This window comes from Pseudochaenichthys georgianus, unplaced genomic scaffold (assembly GCF_902827115.2).
Source record: "Pseudochaenichthys georgianus unplaced genomic scaffold, fPseGeo1.2 scaffold_224_arrow_ctg1, whole genome shotgun sequence".
Taxonomy (NCBI): Eukaryota; Metazoa; Chordata; class Actinopteri; order Perciformes; family Channichthyidae; genus Pseudochaenichthys; species Pseudochaenichthys georgianus.
The window spans coordinates 283,079-305,211 of NW_027262877.1; the positions used below are offsets into that span (position 1 = coordinate 283,079).

A 22,133-nucleotide genomic window follows, 5' to 3' on the forward strand; every position below is an offset into this window, starting at 1 on the left:
GTAATGCTCAGCTGACTTTATGTTAGTTATTCATTACACCAGTTGTCTTTAAGACGGTTTGAGTTGTTGTGTTGGTGCTCTTTGCCATAGATATGGTTGTAAATGTATGCTAACTAGCTTATTAGCATCGCCATTCACCACGACGTAGCATTGTTCCCATTGAAATGAATGGGGTTCTTCAGTTAGCTGCTAACGCTAAGCTAAGCGACGGTTTAGCTCATTAGATAAATAGATATACTTTATTTAAATAATGATTTATCTTAAACTGGGAAATGATTGTGTCCCAGCAGAAGTGTTTTCAGGCATTACACGAGTTAAACATATTTAAAAGATGCAATAAGATAATAAAAATGAAGCATTAGCAGCAAGTATACACACAGGACACATATCACTAGAGTATCTAAAGAATACACAATATACAGAAAATACTGTATACATGGAGTACATTAAACAGTCTCACTAGCTAATGTTTGCTTTCTGTGTTAACTTAGTGATAGTTTCACACGGATAGCGTTATAACCGTGGTTCAAACATCCATTAATGTCACTTTCTATTTGAATAAAGTCATTTTAATGAAATAACAGTGAACTAACTGTGAGCTGTAAGTTAGAATGTAAGTTGCTACACAGATTATGATGAATTATATCTAAATATTTGTATTATATTAATAATAATGTACACAGAAAACCAAGTTGTTATCGTAATGGTTAAAGTAATGTGCATGTAATGTTAATAACTATCTGACCTTTCTATCATGTTCTCCTCTGCTTAGCATCACATGGACCAAATGGATCCATCTGGACCATGTTTACGTCACAGCAGCATAGATGAGACAAGGCACTGCACGTGGTGTGATAAAACACTACATAGAAGCATCTAGAAATAGAACATATCATTGAATAAACTCTTTGAATTCCTCCTCTTCACTGCTGACAGTTTATGATGAATTATATCTAAATATTTGTATTATATTAATAATGAAGCAGCTCTGTGGTCTTCATCAGGACAGCTGATGAGCAGCATGGAGGAGAAGAAGGAGGCCCCTGGAGCTCAGGTCAGTGTGCACTTCATCACAAGATATTCCTAATTCCAGCGTTTCCGCCAGGCGGGCGTCTTGCCTTCATTTGACGCCCTTATTCAGCTCGGAACGCCCTATACAGACATAAATAAACCAGCAACTGTATTCTCCATGACACGGACAGTCTGTGGTTTGTACTTGTTTAACTTCTGTCTAATAACCGTAAGAAATGCAACAGTATGAAGTGATTTGTAAATAGAATACAGATCTGACTTAATGTTTTCATAAATACATTTTTCTCCCAGTTTGTCACAGGACTTATTTTGACCCTCTCAAAGAACCGGAACCGAAAATAACCGGAATCGAAAAGCAGAACCGGAATCGTTAAAATCCAAACGATACCCAACCCTTTGTGTGATGCAGTGAAATCTTACCGCTCACTTACGTTAGCGGTGTCATAAAAAACCGTGGGGAAATGTAAAATACGATGGCGAAGAAGAAGATTCCAGTGGCCCAGATTTTTGTCCATTCTGGACGAGTGAAAAACGTATTCGGACAAGTACATTGCCAAACTCACTTGTCCATGCACAAGTACTCTCTAAAAACGTGTTCTCACACTGCAGACATAAATAAAGCAGCGACTGTATTCGCCATGACACGGACAGTCTGTGGTTTGTACTTGTTTCACTTCCGACAACTCCATACGGAAACTCTAATAGGACATTTGACGTCTAGACGGCTGCCCGATTTGCATCGTGCATGCGCGAGTCATGAACTCTCAAATATCTTTAATAAAATATTTTGTGATTTGAAATAAAATGAAGGACATTCACAGTTAATGTAATTGGATATAAATTATGAATGCCATACATATTGCATACATTCAGTCAATATTTCTTCAGCATGTATGATGGCTGTCCAACAGAAGTTACATCCATTTCTCACTTATTCTGACAATGCACTTAACCCAATAAAATGACCCAACAAAAGGAGTTGCTCAATAATAGGGGTGTAACGGTTCACAAACATTTCGGTTCGGTACGTACCTCGGTTTTTAGGTCACGGTTCGGTTCGGTACGTTTTCGGTACAGCAGAAAAAATTATCACAAAACATAACTTTTTTTTAAAAAATTATTATTAAACTGTGAATATTCACTCAAATAAATGCAAAATAAAATAAACATTAAGGTGCAGCTTTTCGATTAACTGAAATAATCTGTATCTGAACTGTACTGTACCTAAGCAGCCAGTTTGACATTAGGACTTGCTTGTCATTGTATTTTCAATGAACTTGTCCACATTGCTTGCCGAAAGGGCAGATCTGCTGGCACTAACAATGTCTCCTGCTGTGGAGAACACCCTCTCGCTAGGGACAGAGGTAGCAGATACAGCCAGGTAGCGCTTTGCTAACATGGCAACATAAGGATATTTGGCGTTTGTAATAGCTCTGGCTCGGTCTGAAGTTGTTGCGAGTGGTGGAGGCTTACATGCTAATGGGAGTTGGGTTTGCACTTCAGTCTTTTGGTACCGGTGATATTCACGTTCGGGTGATGCCTTTTCAAATGAGTGTGCACGTTTGATGTGTTGCCAGCCGCGTAACCAATGTTAGTTGAACAATGCCGACAGACAGCTTTGGTTCGGTCCACCTATCTTTGTCCGTCATCCTTGTACGTAACTGCGGAACCAAAATGTTCCCAAACCGGAGACTTCAATGATGCTGGAGGATTTTCCAGCTCAACTTTATCTGCGTTCGCCATTTCGCCAGTTCCTCAAATTACTGACTACATTTGAACGCATCCCTCTGACCAGCTCGTCCAATGAAATGACTTGCTCGCTCTATGATGCGTTGAACACAATGGGAGCAAATTACTCTGAATGCTGCGACGCAGCACCTGAGATTACTTCCAAGAAGTTGTTCACGTTCTCAATTTTTTTACGTTTAACGTTATATTCGTTCGGTACACTTCGGTACATACGTGTACCGAACCGAAGGGCCCGTACTGAATAATTTCGGTACGTGTACCGTTACACCCCTACTCAATAATAGTGAAGTCACGTTGTAATAACAATAACTCGTCTCTCTCGTTCAGATTAATATCGTTGGGTTTTTTGAGTGTTCTTTTTCTGCTTTGCCAAACGCCACTGTGTCAAATGTCCCATTAGAGTTGCCGTATGGAGTTGTCAAATATGGCGGACCATCTCGCACATGCGCACTGCAGATGGGGCAGGGCTGCAGATCGGGTAGTGACACACATTGAAGATGACGTCACGGCTCCGCCTACACTGCGTTACTATAGTTCAGTGGTTCTCAATCTTTTCCTGGCATTGCCCACTTTGAACAGGTGGGCCTTTTCAAGCCCCACCTGCCGCTCCAATAAAATGGTAGGCCAAGCTTAAAATGGTCAAATGTATCGTCCTATGACAGGGGTCACCAACCTTTTTTAGGGTGAGGGCTACTTTCAAAACATAAAACAAGTCGGGGGCTACTTTTACTCCTCTTTTTCAGTTGTTTTGCAGTGTATATATTTAGCACATTTTAACATTATTATATGCTTCCCTTTAACCTTTGTGTGCTGTTTGGGTCTGTGGGTCTTTTAACTTCAACATTTAAAAAACATCATACATTTTCTTTTCACTGCAAACGGTTGCAGTGAAAAGAAAATGTATGATGTTTTTTAAATGTTGAAGTTAAAAGCATCATCTGGTGCACTTTGAGCACAACAAGAATTTGTGGATACATCTCAACACTCTATGCTGTATACTGTTCAATAATCCAAACATCTTTAGAATATGATCACAACCAATAACAAATCATTTAAACTTGTTCATTCTTATCTTATGTTACCTAGTTAGCATTCTTTCTTTTTATTTATACATATTTTACTAATCACTCCCCTTGTAAACTGTTTACTGTCCTATAGTACACATTGGAATGATTTCTTACTTTATTTTGTACAACTAGGCTATATTAAATAGATAAAGGTGTGTTTTCTCTCTCTCCCTCTGTCTCGCTCGCTCACAGAGGCTGTGTGCTTCTCCGTGGCGATGATGGCTTGCGTTAAAAGATAATAATAAACATAGGCCTATTTGTAAAATGGGGGGACACAAACGGGATTTCGAAAAGTGTCACGGTTAAACTCCTTATGAAGTGGTGAGGTGCCGCTCCACATTGCTTTTCCTCCCGACTGCAACGCGGTTGTGTCTGTGTGTGTGAGAGCATTTCTACGGTGGCCGACAGGTGCAAATGCTAAACAACGGCCAAAAACACACACATAAGCAGGAAACACCGGCAAATAATGAAATGAAAAACCAACAAACCCCGAAAACAAACGCAACAGAAAAACGCTGCAAATACAAAAACAATATGCAAAGTCAAAAGCACATACAACCGAAAAACACATTACAAAAAAAAAAGACATTCCAAAAAAAAACATTCCGGAAGTGCTTCAGGCCTCTAGGGGGCGCGCTACGTGGAACAGATTGATGTATGTCCAGACATAGAGAGAACGAACAAGAGGAAAGAAAGTTCATTTAAGTGGAGAAAGATATAAGAAGGTAAGTTTTGTTTTTATACATAGTGCGTCATATTTATATAGCTAGCGTTAGCGTGCTTAACTTCTACACCAGCTGAGGAGAGCTTCACGTGAAGAGAAGATAAAGTGAGGGAAGAACATTGTTAAAAAAGATGACAAATGAAGTGCAAGCAAATAACACGGGCCATAGTGAGTACCGCGGAAAAAGGACATTTGAATTCTTAGCAGTTTGTTTATATGTATGTATTTGTGTATAGATGTTGCAACTATACAGAGCTTTAGCAATTGCCTGTAACTATGGTCATGCTAATAAAGCTATTGAATTGAATTGATAGAGAGAGAGAAAATGTGAAGAGGGACAAAGTAATGACAGGAGAGTAGTGTGCATTAGACATGCTCAAGAACAAATATAGAAAAGACATTCAAAGAGAGAGAGAGAGAGAGACAAAACACAGATGCAACGGTGAACATGATGTATCTTTCTATTTATTTAGCTAACCACTATTTAGACTATGTGTTTTTGATTGACTTGATTAAATGGATTTACTACATCAATGTATGTCTTTTCAGGCTGCCATGTTTTGTCCTTTCTGTGGCCAGCATCTGGGGACAGTTCAAGTGCTCTGTGGCTCCTGTGGCAAAAATGTACAGTTTTTGGCAGAAGTTGAACACAACAGTAAGTTCACATTTCAAATGCAAGAAATAAGCATTCAACACACTACTCTGTTTAGAATACTAATTGCAGATGCATACACTAGTTATCAGCATGAAGGCCATCATTACATTGTAGACCAACGCATGATTAAATACACAAAACAGCTTATATTATACATTCATAATTGTGTATTAGTTGTATCTTTATAGAGAACATTATACATTTAGAATCAGATTTTGAGACAGTGAGCCATGACATGATGTTTTCTTCTTTTTCTCCTTGTGTTTTTTTTTTTTTTACAATCAACATCTGACAGCCCCACAGAAGAGCCCCCAGAAGAGGACCTCATTCGTAAATACTTTCATGATGGCTTCAGCTACGATGAAATTTTGGATTTTCTGGAAACTACCCACAATGTAAAAATGAGTCTGCGTACTTTAAAGAGTAAATTAAAAAGTCTTTCATTATCAAGGATAAGAAACTACTCCCCTCTGGCTAATGTTCGTGCTGCCATTCAAGAGGAGTTAAATGGACCTGGCCAGCATTACTGTTACCGCTCGATGTGTCAGACATTGCGGCAAAAGCACTCCCTTACTGTAAAAAGGGATGAGGTCATGAACTTGATGAGAGAGCTTGACCCCTCTGGAGTTCAACTTCGCAGTAATAGACGATTTGTACGAAGAACATACAGCTCTGAAGGACCCAACCACGTCTGGCATGTTGATGGCTATGATAAGCTAAAGCCCTATGGTTTGGCCATCAGTGGATGTATTGATGGCTACTCCAGAAAAGTATTGTGGTTGAAGTGTGGAGCAACAAACAATGACCCTGGGGTCATTGCTCAAAATTACATACGTTGTGTCACAGAGCATGGAGTCATACCTATGAGGCTGCGTACAGACTGCGGCACTGAAAACGGCACAATGGCAGCCATCCAGTGTGCTTTAAGATCAAGACACACTGACCATTTTGCTGGGGCTGCCAGTCACATGTATGGCTCTTCAACAGCAAATCAAAGAATTGAAAGCTGGTGGTCGTACTTCAGAAAACAGAGGTGTGGTGCTTCTTTCTTTTCTTTTTTACATCCTTGACAGTGAACATAGTATATCTATAAAAAGTAATGCAATTATATTTTCAGTGTATTAGTTCCGATCTCCTACAATAATTATTTTCCAACTAAACTCTACACCACAGGCACAGCCTGACATGGTATGCCTAGTGTGGTTGCTGATTTCCTTTTAATTTAATTGATCGGAATCATCAGTTAAAACCCAGATTACCCCTTTATCTCTGTTCCTTAATACAGTTCTTATAAATATGACTATTTGATACCACAGGTTTACTGTTTTGAATCCCTTTACATGGAAATCATCAATGTATAAAAAAAATTGTTCTCATTTGAATCTGTTTCTTCAGGTCTCAATTTTGGATGGATCTCATGAATGACCTGAGAGAAAAACATCACTTCAGTGGCAGTCATGCGCACACATGCCTAGTGCGGTTTGTCTTCATGGGTGTGCTACAGAGGGACCTTGAGGAATGCAGGGAAAAGTGGAACACGCATATTATCAGACCTGTAAACCAGTCTCGTTGTCCATCCGGGAAACCAGATGTCATGTACAACCTGCCACACAGGTTTGTTTCTATCAATTAAACATATTTCTCAATTTTGTTCAGATTTATTTTTAGTAACTGCCTAAAATTCTAAGAAAAAATCAGTTGCCCTAAAGTACATTTTTCACTATAAATTAAAATGGTGTCATAATCTGTTCACCTCAGTCAGTCAGTTTTTACTCAAATAATGTCTACTATTAAGTGACAGTAACTTTTTTAATTTTCAAAGAAGTTCAACAACAAAACAACATTTCAAGAACAATTTTGTACATGTGAATAATAACTGTTGAACATATTGCACATCCAGGTACGGTGGAACTGACTGTGGGTTCCCAGTCCCACAAGACCACTTGGGCCAGTTTGTTCTGGACTCGACCAACAGTCTATGTGGAGACGACCACTTCCAGGAACACTTTGAGAACCTTCAAAGAACGAGTGGTCAACCCTTGACCTGGGAGTCTTGTGTTGCGAACTATATAAATATGAAGAACATGGCTAATTTGTAATGGTAAGCCCAGCTTTCAATACATTCCAAAACCAGGCGAATTTTGGATTCCAAAGTCCATGTTGCTTTCAAACTGTTCGTAGGTGCTTGACATTGGTATTTCAATCGTGTTTGAGCAGGTTCTGCCGATTGGAAAGCGAGATGTCCGGTGAAAAACCAATTGGGGTCTCGGCTGGATTCCAGATGGTGGCAGGGTGTTTAATCCTGTTGAGAACATCAGGATGTCACTGAGGAGGAGTCCTGTTTGTTTTTCTGAAAAGAAAAAGTAGTATTACGGTTTTTTGTTTTTTTTAAATATCAAGATTGATAGCACTGCCATTAGTAGCTAATTATTTTAAGATGTGAACAATGTTGGAACTCAAATAAACCTTCTTTTTCAAGGAGATAGTCTCTCCAAAATCCCAGCACCCTGGTTTCCTCATGGCGTCTTGAGCTTCCTTTTTCGCTGCTGTGCTGAACCTCAAAGACTTCCTCCAATGTGGCAGAAGTCAGCTCTACCACACTTGAGCACATAAAAGCTCTGAAAACACTTGCATGCTGCTCCAAAGCATGAATCACATCCAAGGCTTCAAGTCCGTCTTTGAATCTAGGAAACATTAGACACAAAGACCCATCAATCTACTATCACCTATCGCCAGGTTAGTTACAATATCTGAAAAAAGTATGAGAACCAATTTTGGATCTACTTCATTTCTTAATGACCTCTGGGTTTTAGATGTAGTAAAGTCAATCAATCAATAATCTTTACATATTTCTGTTTCATATTTTACTTTTTGACCAAGACCAATAACATATTAAATAAAGTCAGAATAACTTCTGTGAAAGTAACTAAACTGATAATAAAATTATCTCCAAATGCAGGATTGTCCAGTGAATCGATAGCTGCAACTCTCCCCTCGTAAACCCTCAATCGCCTTGGCATCACAATCGGTCACAGAACGCTTGATTTAGGCTTTTCTTATCTTTAAATGTTTGTTCCAAGCTTCAATACACGTTAAACTGCCTTTAATAATTGTAATGAAGTTTTAAATGCAATTTTTGTATTTTCTGAAAGTGTAAAGCACTTGGAATTGCTTTGTGTCTGAATGGTGCCAATATAAATTATAACCTTGCTTGAACATCTAAATGGTGATGTGTTTGACTCGATAACAATTAAAATATATTGAACTTAGGTTAAATGGTGCAGAAACATTACCTTTGTATGGCAAAATGGTTGCGGTAAATAATGTACCACTGCATGAAATCCTTTATGATTGCGTTTTTGCCATCCACACCATCAGGGTACTGCAAGCAACCTGCAGTCTGCAACCAGCTGGAATTTCTGTCGATTGACACATGTAGTTCCTCCAATGTAGCTGTGCTGGATATCTAGGTCCAAAACAATCATAATCCATAAACATAAATCAATATGCTGTCAAACTCGCATATGAAGGAAGACAGGTAATTTATCAAATTAAAAATATATATTCTCAATAATTGTAACATCTTCTTTCCCTCCTATGGTGTTCGGTTTAAATCTGACTGATTTACTACTCTCATTAAATAGTATCATAAATGTAAGTGTCCTTTGGTTTCTTGAAAGGTAAATAAATCCAAGTTCTTCTTCTTCTTCTTCTTCTTCTTCTTCTTCTTCTTCTTCTTCTTCTTCTTCTTCTTCTTCTTCTTCTTCTTCTTCTTCTTCTTCTTCTTCTTCTTCTTCTTCTTCTTCTTCTTCTTCTTCTTCTTCTTCGTGTTTTACACTTAATTACCCCAATCATTTTTGACCAGCTGCAGAGGGGAGCAAGAATTATGAATGATACCTAATGTAAGGAGTTGCATTAATCAAAGTGGCAAGATATTAAAGCGTATATAACTATATCCATGTCATGAAAGGAGGAATACCTTTTTAATATTGTTCTAAGATGACAAACTTGTTCTTAGGAGTGTACATTTGTTTTCATTAATGATATTTGTAATGACAGTTAGGTATGATAAATAAATACTGCATCATTTCTAATGGTTTGTCATAACAGCTAGCTAAGGTTGTTCGTTATGGTTCCAAAAGAGGCTATAAAAGCCCAATAACAAGCTATCGAAGGTCGGACAATAAAAAAACCAAATTCTTCACAGGTTATAAGGGAGACAACTTCATGTTGTCTGTTGGGCTGTGATAGTAAAACAACACATGTTTGCCCTAATATGCCAGCCTACCTCAAGCAAGGAAGCTCTCATAGTGTCATCAGTAATGTCTTCAATGATGGCTTCAATGTTGGTGTTTTTCATTCCAGTGAGGTGCTGGGAGAGCGTCTCTGACAGGAAGCGGGGGCCTGGACCACCATGAACTATAGAAGTTGCAATCATCCTCCCAGCATGAAAGTATTCGTCATCTTTTGCAGCTGTTGATATTTTTTGTCAAATTATTATCACGTTAACCAACAGTTGCCACGTTATCATAAAGATATACAGTATAAGATAATGTAATTGTCACGTAAATCCATAAGCAGCTCCTATATTTACAGTACAGTATTGAACATAAGACAGATTTGCGAACATCATTACCTGCATTGTCGAACGTGAGGAATTTCCTGTCCTGTGGACCATCAAATATTCTTCTCATTCTCAGGCATTCCATTAGGAGGGTCAGGAACTCCCGCTTGGGACCACCAGTGTCCACTCCATCCTCAGTTTGTCCCTCATCGTCAGTAAAGTTGACCTGCATCTGATGAGAGGGGTCGAATGAGGCCCGTTTGAAGCCGCGGATTGCTCCATCCCATACATTGGATCGGTTAATATTAAACCTGCTGCAAGAGGTATTTTTAATTTTTGCAGAGAGTTCTGCAACAACGTCTGGCGCAGTCAGGTATTCTGTGCTGGGAAAGACAAAGTGATGTATTGTAATATTAAATGATGAAGCTAGTAATAAGATTTACAGTATAGAATAAAAAAATGAAGTGGTAAAAGTAACAATTAATACCTTTCCTCTGCAGTTTGCTCCATTTCCTCTTCTGGCTCAGACTGGCTGTCGATAATGATCGGAGCATACACATGTGTGTAGTTGCTGCAGTGAGAAGACAGTTGAATAATTACTTTCAAATACATAATATATGCATGACAGTCGTATTTACAAAAGGATGTCGATCCTCTTCCTGTTTTTTTTTCAATACATTGGGTTCTAAACTGACAACAGCACTTTGTCATACTCCTGCACAATCCTTGTAAACATTTGAAATGGATGCAAGAAACAATATCTGATCTTTGAAAAATATTGGTGGGTGTTTTTTGTATCGTCTTCACTAAGATGTCAGATGTTGTCGGTGTCCTTTGGAAATGTATGAAAGTATAATTGTTCTGCTTCCTGGCAATGCTACCCACTGTGATTGGAGTTTATACAAACAACCAAATGTACAAATAAAAATACACACCAAACAACTGTGTCACGATGCAACTGTCAACATCGTTTACCTATAGAAGGTGTTCTGACCCGGGGCAGACTGGACCTCTTCCTGGAATGGGGTTGGTGCTTCATCCTATATTTACCCAATAAATAATAATGATGCAGTTGATCTAATGACAGTGTCATTAGCACACAAAGGTATTTATTGATTTCATGTTCACAAATTCAAACCTACATGGTATAATTACATTTTTAAATAGTCTTACCCGATCAGACGCTGGTTGTGGGTGCCTGAGAGGTCTGATAAAGGTAAACAAAAAATATATTCAAACTACTGTACTGTTAAAACATTCTGCTTCTTGTGGCACAAAATAATATGTTGACAATGTTTTATTTTACCCTGGCAAACTGTTGTCCATTCTGGGAGTGCTCTGTTCATTTGGAAAGTCCCACACCGGCATCCAACACACAAATGACTGAAATAAAATAAATTCACTTTAATTAAGAATAAATGCCACGATAGATCCAAACTGACCACGGTGTCAGCAAGACTGTCTCCAGATGGCAACTTTACAACAACCACACTGTCCTCGTCACTTGAAGAGGTTGTTCCAGTGTAACCTAAGAAAATAAAAGTGTCATGATTAATACTATAAAAATAATTGTTCCCCTACGTCTGTACCTATCAACAAATGTTGGTTTGAATCCTGAATTATTGGATTGACATCAATCAGAAAGGATTCAATCGAAACACAAAATGTTTGTGAAATGTACATTATATTGTTGACCTTTTCACTCTCACATTAGGATTTACATTGGGGCACAACAAACCAACATTGTTGTGAGAAAAAAGGTTAATTTAGAATTACAATCCTTAAGAGGGAATTTATATTTAGTTTGAACAGAAGGAAAGTTTGGAAGCTTTTGTTGATACTTAAATTCCATTTCTTCTGCCACTATTCATAAAAGACCATTTTACCTCATAAGTTCAACCACGAAGAGAAAGGAATGATGGGTGGAATGAATTGTGTTAAGAAATATAGACAGAACAATGTTATTCTGTATGTTTACATTTGAACTATTATACAGTTTAGTGCTTTAAACAAGGCGGAATATATGTCAGAAGCACTTACAACTGTTTTCAACGGCTTCAAGAGTACAGATGTACAACGTAATTCGTTGGTAGGGCTTTCCAATGGCCTCTTTGTACATCTGTACTGTGAAAGGGGTGTCCGTTCCGGGTATATTTGTTATCACCCTCGCATCAGGGTACAACAAGACATGGGCACCATCTTCCAAGTCCTGGTTAAAGGCTTTCTGCTTTTTTATGGCAGCAGCCAACAGTTCTTCACATGCCCATTGAGGTTCGACATCAAGGGGAAGTGACCTCCCTCTCACGGGTTTAAGGCAGCTATCCATCCTCCTCATTACTCCAACAGAAATCTGCAAAAAGACAATAACATGCGAATGAATACAACGTTTTTTCGGACATTATATGAGTGTGGTGAGCAGATTTGAATTACAGATGTATTCATAATAGAAAACGTTGCATACCTTCACCAATTTCTGTTTCTTTTCATTTTTGGAGTTATGCCGTCCCTTTGTAAAAAAGGTCTTTCTCTCCCTCTTTTTTATTTCCCTATATTTCTGAAAGGACTCTACAGCTGAGCTTCCTGCTACAAAAAAACAGGAATAAAACATTCATTACTCTTCATTATGTTCAATAGGAGTCTCATTCTCAATCCCTTCTGAGGAACATCTTATAACACATTCAACAGTAGGTAAGCCACATAGTTTAGAGATGTATTTGTATAATAACAGAATTCGAACTTTTAAACCAAGTTTTCTTTAAATACTTATTGTTTGGTAATAAAACGAACTACCTATTTACCTGCACTGGTGCTAGGCTGTGCACTTAGATGCGCACTAGTGGTGGGTATCTCCTCAGGGACTTTGTTAGCCACATCTTTTAGAAATGTGATGTCTCTGCCACAGACACCACAAAAGCCATGCGAAGATGTCACGCTGGAACCACAGAATGGACAGTACATCTGTGGAGAAATAAAATGTAGGACAGCTAAAAAGAGTGGATATTTTTCGGCTACCTAAATATTATAATAGTATTAAAGAACGGTCTTTCAATTAACTCATCAGAAGCCAACCTCCTGTCTATCCCATAGATTGTATATATAAAGGTCTATCCCCACACAAACCAAGCACCGAACCTGGGGGGACAGAGCTTTCTCCATCGCTACCCCCTCCCTCTGGAACTCACTCCCATTAAGGCCCTGACACACCAACCCGATTTTGGGAGTCAGAGGCCGTCAGAGGCTGTCGGGCATTCGCGGCGCCGTAGTCAGGTTGGTGTGTCCCGCACCGTCGACCGTGACACGCCTTATTTGGACTGCCAGACCCGATGCATGGCCGATTCAACATGTTGAATCGGCCATGCATCGGGTCTGGCAGTCGGACCAAATAATCACTCTGATTGGCTGTTCAGCTAGCAAATCAGTGCATGAGAAGCGAAGCGGAAGTGAGGGACGTAAACAAACGATTTAAGAAGGCACACACAGACTGCTATTCATTTTCATCTCATCATGGCGATCTGGAATGATGCAAACGAAGACCTGCTCATCACCTTGATCCAGGAGAGGCCAGCTCTGTATGATATTACGGAGAAAAGATACTCTTCTTCTTCTCTGTCTTCCGGTTGTTGCCTCTTTTGAATGACGAATACACACTACCGCCGCCTGCTGGTAAGGAGAGTTATTGCCACTCACGCACTGAAGTCGGTGCGGTGTGTTCCCGTGCGACACATGGCCAAAACGCAGGAGAACACGGCCAGGCAACAGCCGACTTCAGCGTCGGCTAGTCCTCTGGTGACTGCTTGGTGTGTCAGGGCCTTTAAACATCAGAGACTGCACCAACCCCCCCCCCCCCCCCCCCACCTTCAAAACACACCTCTTCAGACTGTCTTTTAATGTGGGAATAATGTTGTGTTGTTTTAATATTTTAATTCAACTTTTTACATTTTATTTGATTTCCTTTTTATCACCGCATCGCATTTGCGGCTCAGTTGAGTCCCCCTCCACGAGGTGAGGGCGTGAGACCCCACCCAGTCTGTGTGATCTGCGTGTAGGGAGGGGCGTCCCGGTTCTATACTATATCTATATTATGTCAAGAGTTACATTTAGGTGCACAATGGCTCTTGCAAGCTCTTTTATCAAACACGCTAACGCTAGCTATATAAATATGACGCTCTATGTATAAAAACAAAACTTACCTTCTTATATCTTTCTCCACTTAAATGAACTTTCTTTCCTCTTGTTCGTTCTCTCTATGTCTGGTCATACATCAATCTGTTCCACGTAGCGCGCCCCCTAGAGGCCTGAAGTACTCCCGGAATGTTTTTTTTTTGTAATGTGTTTTTCGGTTGTATGTGCTTTTGACTTTGCATATCGTATTTGTATTTGCAGCGTTTTTCTGTTGCGTTTGTTTTCGGGGTTTGTTGGTTTTTCATTTCATTATTTTCCGGTGTTTCCTGCTTATGTGTGTGTTTTTGGCCGTTGTTTAGCGTTTGCACCTGTCGGCCACCGTACTTTTCACATGTGTGTATGAGAGATTTATACATATGTCTGCAAATGACTTTGGTTTCAGTTGTGTGTGTGTGTGAGCAGGCTCGGATTGGCCATCGGAAGATTCGGGACTTTTCCCGTTGGGCCGCTGGCTCTGGCATAGGTGGGCCGTGGACTTTCACAGCGCCGCTGTGCCGGTACCGCATCCGCCGCCGCAAACACCCGCCGTTGCGAGGCTCTGGCAGGTCTGGTGCAGCGGTGCTGTGAAAGTCCACCGCCGTTGCGAGTCTCCGGCTGTAATAATCCACTACCGCCCGCGAGGACCCAGGTTCGATTCCGGCCTGGGGTCCAAAACATAAAAAATCTCCCGTCCGTTCGCGACCCACCTATCACATCTCTGCGCCCCACACTTTGTGAAACGCTGCTATAGTTACTGCTAGGGTTGCAAAGGGGTGGACATTTCCATGGGAAGTTAAGCTGGGGAATTTTGGAAATATTCGATGCAAAATTAAACAGAAAAACATGACATTTCAACAGATTTTTTTTTTTTACATTTTTTTTAAAAAGTAGAATGGAACAAGTTTTAATTATTTGATCGAACAATTATTTGTTTCATTGAAGACCGAAAACAGGAATTTTGAGTTAAATGTTACTCATCCCCCCCCAACCCCACTCATTAAAAAATGAACAAAAATGCACCCCAATCCAAAGATCCCCACAAAGTCCCATTCAAAATGTTAAATGAAAAGAGCCCTTCTCCCTCCACAAAGTCCCATTAAACATGCAAATCTTCCTTCAAGCGATCCTCTGCATTTTGGCTAAACCCTTTCAGTCAACGGGCTCTTCCTGGGCCTCATCAACATCACACTCTTCCTCTGCAGTGTCACTGTCCAGCCTTGTTGAGGATGGCTCTGTCTCCGGCTCAAAGAGCCTTAGGTTTGCCGAATGCCAACCAGTTTTTCCACTCTCACATTTGTGAGCCTGTTGCGAACCTTCGTGTGGTCTCAATAGCCATGCAGTAAGCCAGGGGTGGGGAACCTCCGGCCCCCGGGACGTATACGGCCCGCGAGACAATTTGGTACGTCCCTCGAGGTAATTTATAAACACAAGCAAAAAAGAAAAAAAATTAGAGAAATCTAGACCGCAAAAAAATTAAAGAAGCGAGTGCCTGTTTTTCCTAGCCATGGTCAGGGTCCTTGAACACAACACGAGCCTAACGTGTCATCACTTGGTATAGGTCTCGTCTGACAGGGGTGCAGTTCTGACTGACGGCCCGTCCACACTACAGCTTCGTCAGCTTCAAAAACGGTTTCCAACGCGTCTGCCCATTCACTTTGAATGGGGTGACGTCACTTTTCGCCGAACTGCATTGTGGGAAGCAGAGCGGAGCTTTCCTGGCGGTTCAGGCTGCAAGAGTTGAGCAATGTTAAACTTTTGAAGCTTCTGAAGCTTTCGGTAGAAGCGTCAGCCAATCAAATCATATGCCAGTACAAGCTCTAGCCAGTGCTTGTTTATACAGTGATTCCAGTGGCCTTAGAGCTGCAGAGTGAGCATCAGACCAGCTGATCAGACAGTAGCTGATGTGGGAGAGGACCATGGAGTGAAGGTATAGCTTAGCTGCTGCAGATGATAGCAAGTTTCTAATGTATCTGTAATTTGACAGATTGCACTTTACTTTATTGCAGACCTTTTTGATATGGGTTTTGAAATTGAGGTTTGTGTCAATATGTACTCCTCAGTACTTGTACTTGAAACAACTGTCATCAGCATACATTAATACATCACATTCTCCACACACAGAAGGCAGATCATTTATACAGGATTGGGCCCCATACAGAGCCCTGCGGTACTCCAGTTGACAAACACTAGACTTATGGTTCTCAATTTGAACACATTGGGAGCGGGATGAAAGATACGAATTAAAGAGGTTGGTGAATTCTATAGAAACATGTAAGTTGAGTATTTTTTGCAATAAGATGTTGTGAATAACAGTGTCAAAAGCTTTCCGTAAGTCAAGGAACACGGCCCCCGCAACCCCACCCCTGTCCATTGATGCCTTATCTTTCTCCACGAAGAAGCATGTCGCTGTTTCTGTTGAGTGATTAGCCCTGAATCCAAATTGCATTGGATGCAGTGGAAAGGAGCTGTTGTTAAGATGATTGATGATTTGTTTGGCAATCAATTTCTCAAATACCTTGGATACTATGGGTAAGATACTGATGGGCCTATAGTTGGATGTCATGAGAGGGTCCCCACCATAGTTATCAAGAACACAAAACAGTTCTTTAGCCCCTCTGTCCTGGGGGTTGTCAACATGGATGTTAAAATCACCAACAATGACTAGACGGTCAAAGTCAAATCACACTATAGACAGCAGTTCAGTAAAGTCATCAAAAGAAGCTAAAAGAAGCTGAGAGCACAGCTGAACTCCCGCAGCCCTGGGGGCCCTACATTGGTTGTGATGGCAGATGACAGGGTTTGGTCAAGTTGCTCTCACAGCCTCCATCAATGTACAGGGGCTGCATGGCGGTCATTCCTGTCACGGTTCTCATGGTGTCCCACACTTTTTTGGGGTCTTTGGCTTTAAAAGCATTTCCCAAAAGCTCTCTGTGTGTTTTGATTCCCTCAATTTGACTTTCAGTTCTCTCTCTGTCTGTTCAAGTGCTCCGTAGTCTTTGTTTCATGTCCTTAGTCACATATGATTTATTACTTTCTTTTCTGGTTCCCTTGAGTTTGGTCTTATCCACTGGTATCATATTCACAACATTATGATCAGAGGTCAGTATTGGTGTCTGTATTTAGACACATAGGCTCCTTTATCATTAACAAAGCATTTGTCCAGGATAGTGTCTTTCCTGCTGTGATCCCTAACACACTGCTGGAACCCAGGTAACAGTCTCCAGGCGACATTGCTTCATGTCCCGAGCACTATTGCCGGTGCATCGGGGTGGCTGAGTTGCAGCTCGTGAACACAGTGTCCTCTGCCGCTGGGAGGCACGTAAACAACAAACTGTAAAATACACCCGAATTCTCGACACACACTTTTAACTGAAGACAGAGGGAGACGGCATCCGGTCACTGCGAGTCTCAGTGTGCTCCGTTCCTCTTGGGTTTTTTTTTTTGTCTAAACTTTGTGTGTGTGTGTGTGTGTGTGTGTGTGTGTGTGTGTGTGTGTGTGTGTGTGTGTGTGTGTGTGTGTGTGTGTGTGTGTGTGTGTGTGTGTGTGTGTGTGTGTGTGTGTGTGTGTGTGTGTGTGTGTGTGTGTGTGTGGTCGCTTGTTCTAATGAAGGGAAACACAGTGAAGGCTCTTTGCAGCTCTTTGCATCTTCTCAGATTAGATAGATCTATCTTTATTTGTCATTGTTCAGGTACAACGAAATTACAATAGACTCAAGGTGCCAACACGCAACAACAAGACAATATAAAAACAACAAGACAATATAAAAACAACAAGACACTATAAAAACAACAAGACAATATAAAAACAATAAATGGAACTTAAAAAAGGGAATATGTACATAAATAAATAATAAATAAATTAAATTGCACGATTCCCCTCGTATTGCACGGAAGGCTTATATAATTTAAATATTAGCAGCGTTTAGTGCACATATGGCCCTGGGAAAGAAACTGAACGTGAGTCTGTTTGTCCGGGAAGACATGGTGCGGAAGCGCCTGCCTGAGCGCAGCCGTACGAAGTGCTCGTTACCCGGGTGGTTTCATTTCATTTCAAACCTTTATTTATTCAGATTGGTCCCATTGAGATCATAGATCTCTTTTTCAAGGGAGACCTGCAGCATATAGGTTCCACATGAAACATAAAACAATAAAGGACATTATACATTATATTTACAGGATACATAGTTATAGACATTTACAAGTGCCCATTGTATCAGCAAGCATTTCATTTACCCTAGCTTTAAAAACATGCAGAGGAATGAGATTGCTCAGTTTCAATTCCTGCTGAAGATTGTTCCAAGCAAGTGGAGCTGCACATAAAAGCTGTCTTACCGAAGACAGTCCTTGCTCTTGGCACATCTAACAAGACTACATCCTGTGACCTCAGACAATAGCTGCTTGCAACTCTCTGTGTGATCAGAGAGCAGATATAATACGGGAGTTTACCCAACAAAGTTTTATAGATAAACGTGTACCAGTGACTGAGCCTCCGTACAGAGAGTGATGGTAAACCTGCCTTGGTATACAGTAATTGGCAAGTGCATTCATATAGACCAGATCACCATAGTCCAGCACAGGTAAAAAGATCACAGAGCCTCTTCCTGGCCTCAAGCGAGAAACAGGACTTGTTTCTGAAAAAGAAACCTAGTCTAACCCTCCGTTTTTTAAGCAGGTTATTGACATGAAGTTTAAAAGTGAGACAATCATCAAGCCAGATACCCAGGTATTTGTAACAGGCAACAACTTCAAGTTTTGTTCCTTGCGTAGTTACAATATCTAAAACAGGCTCTGGAGTCTTTTTAGCTTTTGAAAAGAGCATTACCTTGGTTTGATCCACATTTAAAAGAAGCTTTAATTCAGAGAGCTGAGTCTGAATAGTGTTAAAAACAGCTTGTAATTTAACACCAGCCTCCTGAATGGAGGGACCTGCACAGTACATCACAGTATCATCTGGTGTGGGTCCTTGAGGATCTTGACTGCCTTCTTAAGGCAACGAGAGCTGTACAGTGCCTCCAGGGAGGGGAGGGGGCGACCGATGATCTTCTGGGCCGAGTTGATGACCCTTTGGAGCGCACCCTTCTTTGCGGCTGTGCAGCTGAGGAACCACGCAGATGCAGTCGGTGAGGATGCTCTCCACGGCGCAGCGGTAGAAGGACACAAGCAGGTCCTGTCTGAGGTGGTATCTCTTGAGTATTCTCAGGAAGTAGAGTCTCTGCTGTGCCTTCTTGACGGTCGCCGTGGTGTTGGTCCTCCAGGACAGGTCCTCCGCCAGGTGAACGCCCAGGAGTTTGATCACGGAGACTCTCACAGCCTCCATCAATGTACAGGGGCTGCATGGCGGTCTTCTTCCTCCTAAAGTCAATGATAATTTCCTGGGTTTTCAGCTTGTTCAGCTGCAGGTTGTTTACTTTGCACGACGCTAGCAGTTGCTCCACCTCTTCCATGTACGCGGTCTCGTCACCCCCTGAGATGCAGCCCACCACGGTGGTATCATCAGCGAACTTTATGATGGAGTTGATGGTGTGGGCGGGGACGAGATCATAGGTGTAGAGGGCGTATAGTAGGGGGCTCAGCACGCAGCCCTGTGGTGATCCGGTGCTGAGACTGAGGGACGTGGAGGTGTGGGTGCCAATCCTCACTCTCTGGGGGCGATCAGACAGGAAGTCCTTAATCCATAGACACAAGGAATGGGATACTCCCAGGACTGATAGCTTGGTCACCAGTCTGTCGGGGAGGATGGTATTAAATGCAGAGCTGAAGTCCACGAAGAGCATCCGTGCGTAGCTCCCCCTACTCTGCAGGTGAGACAGGGTAGAGTGGACAGCTGTGGCGATGGCGTCCTCCGTGGACCTGTTGGCCCTGTAGGCAAACTGGTGGGGGTCCAGACCGGGAAGGAGGGATGAGACGATGTGGGGACGGACCACCTTCTCAAAAACTTTAGCGGGGGTGGAGGTGAGTGCCACTGGACGGTAGTCATTTAGTCATTTAGGCATTTAGGCAGCCGATGTTGTTCTTTTTTGGCACCAGGATGATTGTGGACTGCTGAGTTACACGTTACTGCCTCCTGGTGCTGCAGAGATTTCATGAAGTGGAGGAGGGTTTCTTCTATGAAGCAGCAGATACTGTGAGAGTCAGACATGAATACATAGGTCAAGGCAGACTGGTTCACAGACTCTCCTGTTTTGCCGATCCGGTGCTTGAACAAATAACTCTACACCCCTGGCCGAAATGTCCCTAAAATGAAGTCCGAGTTTGAAATATATCTCAAATAATGTATGTATTTCCCCACATAAACATAACGGTCTGCAATGAAACGGCCGTCTCCTGGGCGCTCCACTTTCTACTTTCTCCTGCGAACGAGAGACTTTTCCTCTTTTTTTTCTTTCATTGCCCTCTAGGTGCTTCGTACAATACAAATTCAAATATTCTATTTTAAAAAGAAAAGTCCTTTCGAGTCATCTGTCTCAAGCCTAAGTCTCAGGTCATGAATACCAAGTCAAAGTCAAGTCGAGTCTTTTATCAATGTTAGTCAAGCAAGTCTCAAGTCAAAAATAGACAAGTCAATTCATGTGACTCGAGTCAATTCATGTGACTCGAGTCCCCCACCTCTGGTATATACTTTGGTTAGAATATTGCTGTATTACTGTATCAAATATAATAAAGACAAACAGTTGATAAGTAGTATTTTGTTAACTCAAGCTTTATATTAAGTGAGTTTTTATTGTGTTAACTTGTGTATTTATGCTTTTTAGATTGACTTTCTCTCTTTCTCTGTCCGTCTGTTCTAGAAACCGAAAGGAAGAGAGAGACGTCACAGCTGTCAGCAATGTGACAAATCCTTTACAACATCTGGAAATTTAAAGAGCCACCTGCGTATTCACACAGGAGAAAAACCGTACAGCTGTGAAGAGTGTGGGAAAACTTTCACTACATCAGGTGCTCTCAAAACACATCAACGTATTCACACTGGAGAAAAACCTTACAGCTGTGAAGAGTGTGGGACAACATTCACTACATCAGGTGCTCTCAAAAGACATCAACGTATTCATACTGGAGAAAAACCTTACAGCTGTGAAGAGTGTGGGACAACTTTCACTCAATCAGGTGCTCTCAAATCACATCAACGTATTCACACTGGAGAAAAACCTTACAGCTGTGAAGAGTGTGGGACAACTTTCACTACATCAAGTATTCTCAAAACACATCAACGTATTCATACTGGAGAAAAACCTTACAGCTGTGAAGAGTGTGGGACAACTTTCACTAAATCAGATGCTCTCAAAAGACATCACCTTATTCACACTGGAGAAAAACCGTACTGGTGTGAAGAGTGTGGGAAAACGTTCACTCAATCAAGTGCTCTAGAATCACATCACCGTATTCACACTGGAGAAAAACCGTACTGGTGTGAAGAGTGTGGGACAACTTTCACTCAATCAGGTGCTCTCAAAACACATCAACGTATTCATACTGGAGAAAAACCTTACAGCTGTGAAGAGTGTGGGAAAACGTTCACTCAATCAAGTGCTCTAGAATCACATCTTCGTGTTCACTCAGGAGAAAAACCATAGTGGGTTTCAGAGTGTCGGAGCCGCAATTAAGCATATTTAGTTTTTTTCACAGTTTACAATAAACAATTCCCATCTATTGGCCTTGTGTTGGGTAATCCTTTTTTCCATTACAGATCCCATCCCAACAGCGCCATCTGTTGACGTAACGTCAGAATTGACAGGCATATTGTTCAATGTTCCTTTTAGTTTCGTTTTCTGTCCGTCTGCCGACAGCGCGCCGTTTCATTGCTTTACATACCAAGGTTTAAGTACACTGTCAATAGTTGTAGTATGAGCATCGTCTGGGCTGGCCGTCTGGTAGAATCGGTATGCTCTTCCTTCTGTGTCCACTTCCTCTCCTGTCACCTATGACCCCTTTTATACACCCCACCACCAAGTGTTCAAAATAACATTCAGGGTGTCTTAAAAAGTATTAAAAGTTGATCAATTTAGCGAACATTAAGGCTATTAAAAAATATTAAACGGCATTTTCCAAGGTATTAAGAAGGTCCACAGCAACGACAACATGAAACACCCTTTCATTTACTGCAACGACATGTCGGGAAACCCCCTCAAGGTATCAGGCTGAGTGGCTCGGATACCTCATTCACACCAACGGTGTTCCAGGGCC

At 41.3% G+C, this 22,133-nt stretch overlaps 2 protein-coding genes across 2 annotated transcripts in view; one reads left to right on the forward strand and one right to left on the reverse strand.

Moving 5' to 3' along the window:
- Positions 1-21,523, forward strand: part of LOC117441976 (zinc finger protein 721-like) — a 243,453-nt gene extending 221,930 nt beyond the window's left edge. The window contains exon 8 of the mRNA XM_071202319.1: positions 20,770-21,523. Coding sequence (XP_071058420.1) covers positions 20,770-21,523 — 754 coding nt within the window. The remainder of the gene's footprint in view (positions 1-20,769) is intronic.
- On the reverse strand, positions 8,981-10,042 carry LOC117441981 (G2/M phase-specific E3 ubiquitin-protein ligase-like). Its single transcript, XM_034077978.2, has 3 exons — positions 9,864-10,042; positions 9,516-9,700; positions 8,981-9,092 (listed from the first exon to the last, which is right to left on the reverse strand). The coding sequence occupies exons 1-3, from the start codon at positions 10,021-10,023 to the stop codon at positions 9,066-9,068; spliced, it is 372 nt and encodes a 123-aa protein (XP_033933869.1). The 5' UTR covers positions 10,024-10,042; the 3' UTR covers positions 8,981-9,065.
- Positions 21,524-22,133: the final 610 nt, after the last annotated feature.

Excerpts from the sequence above, each read along its gene's own strand:
- LOC117441981 (XM_034077978.2), bottom strand. The coding sequence starts at position 10,023 with ATGCAGGTCAACTTTACTGACGATGAGGGACAAACTGAGGATGGAGTG. Across the intron at positions 9,701-9,863 it reads CCTCACGTTCGACAATGCAG|CTGCAAAAGATGACGAATAC; the intron begins GTAATGATGTTC and ends AAATATCAACAG. Across the intron at positions 9,093-9,515 it reads TGAGAGCTTCCTTGCTTGAG|CTGGTCAAAAATGATTGGGG; the intron begins GTAGGCTGGCAT and ends TCCCCTCTGCAG.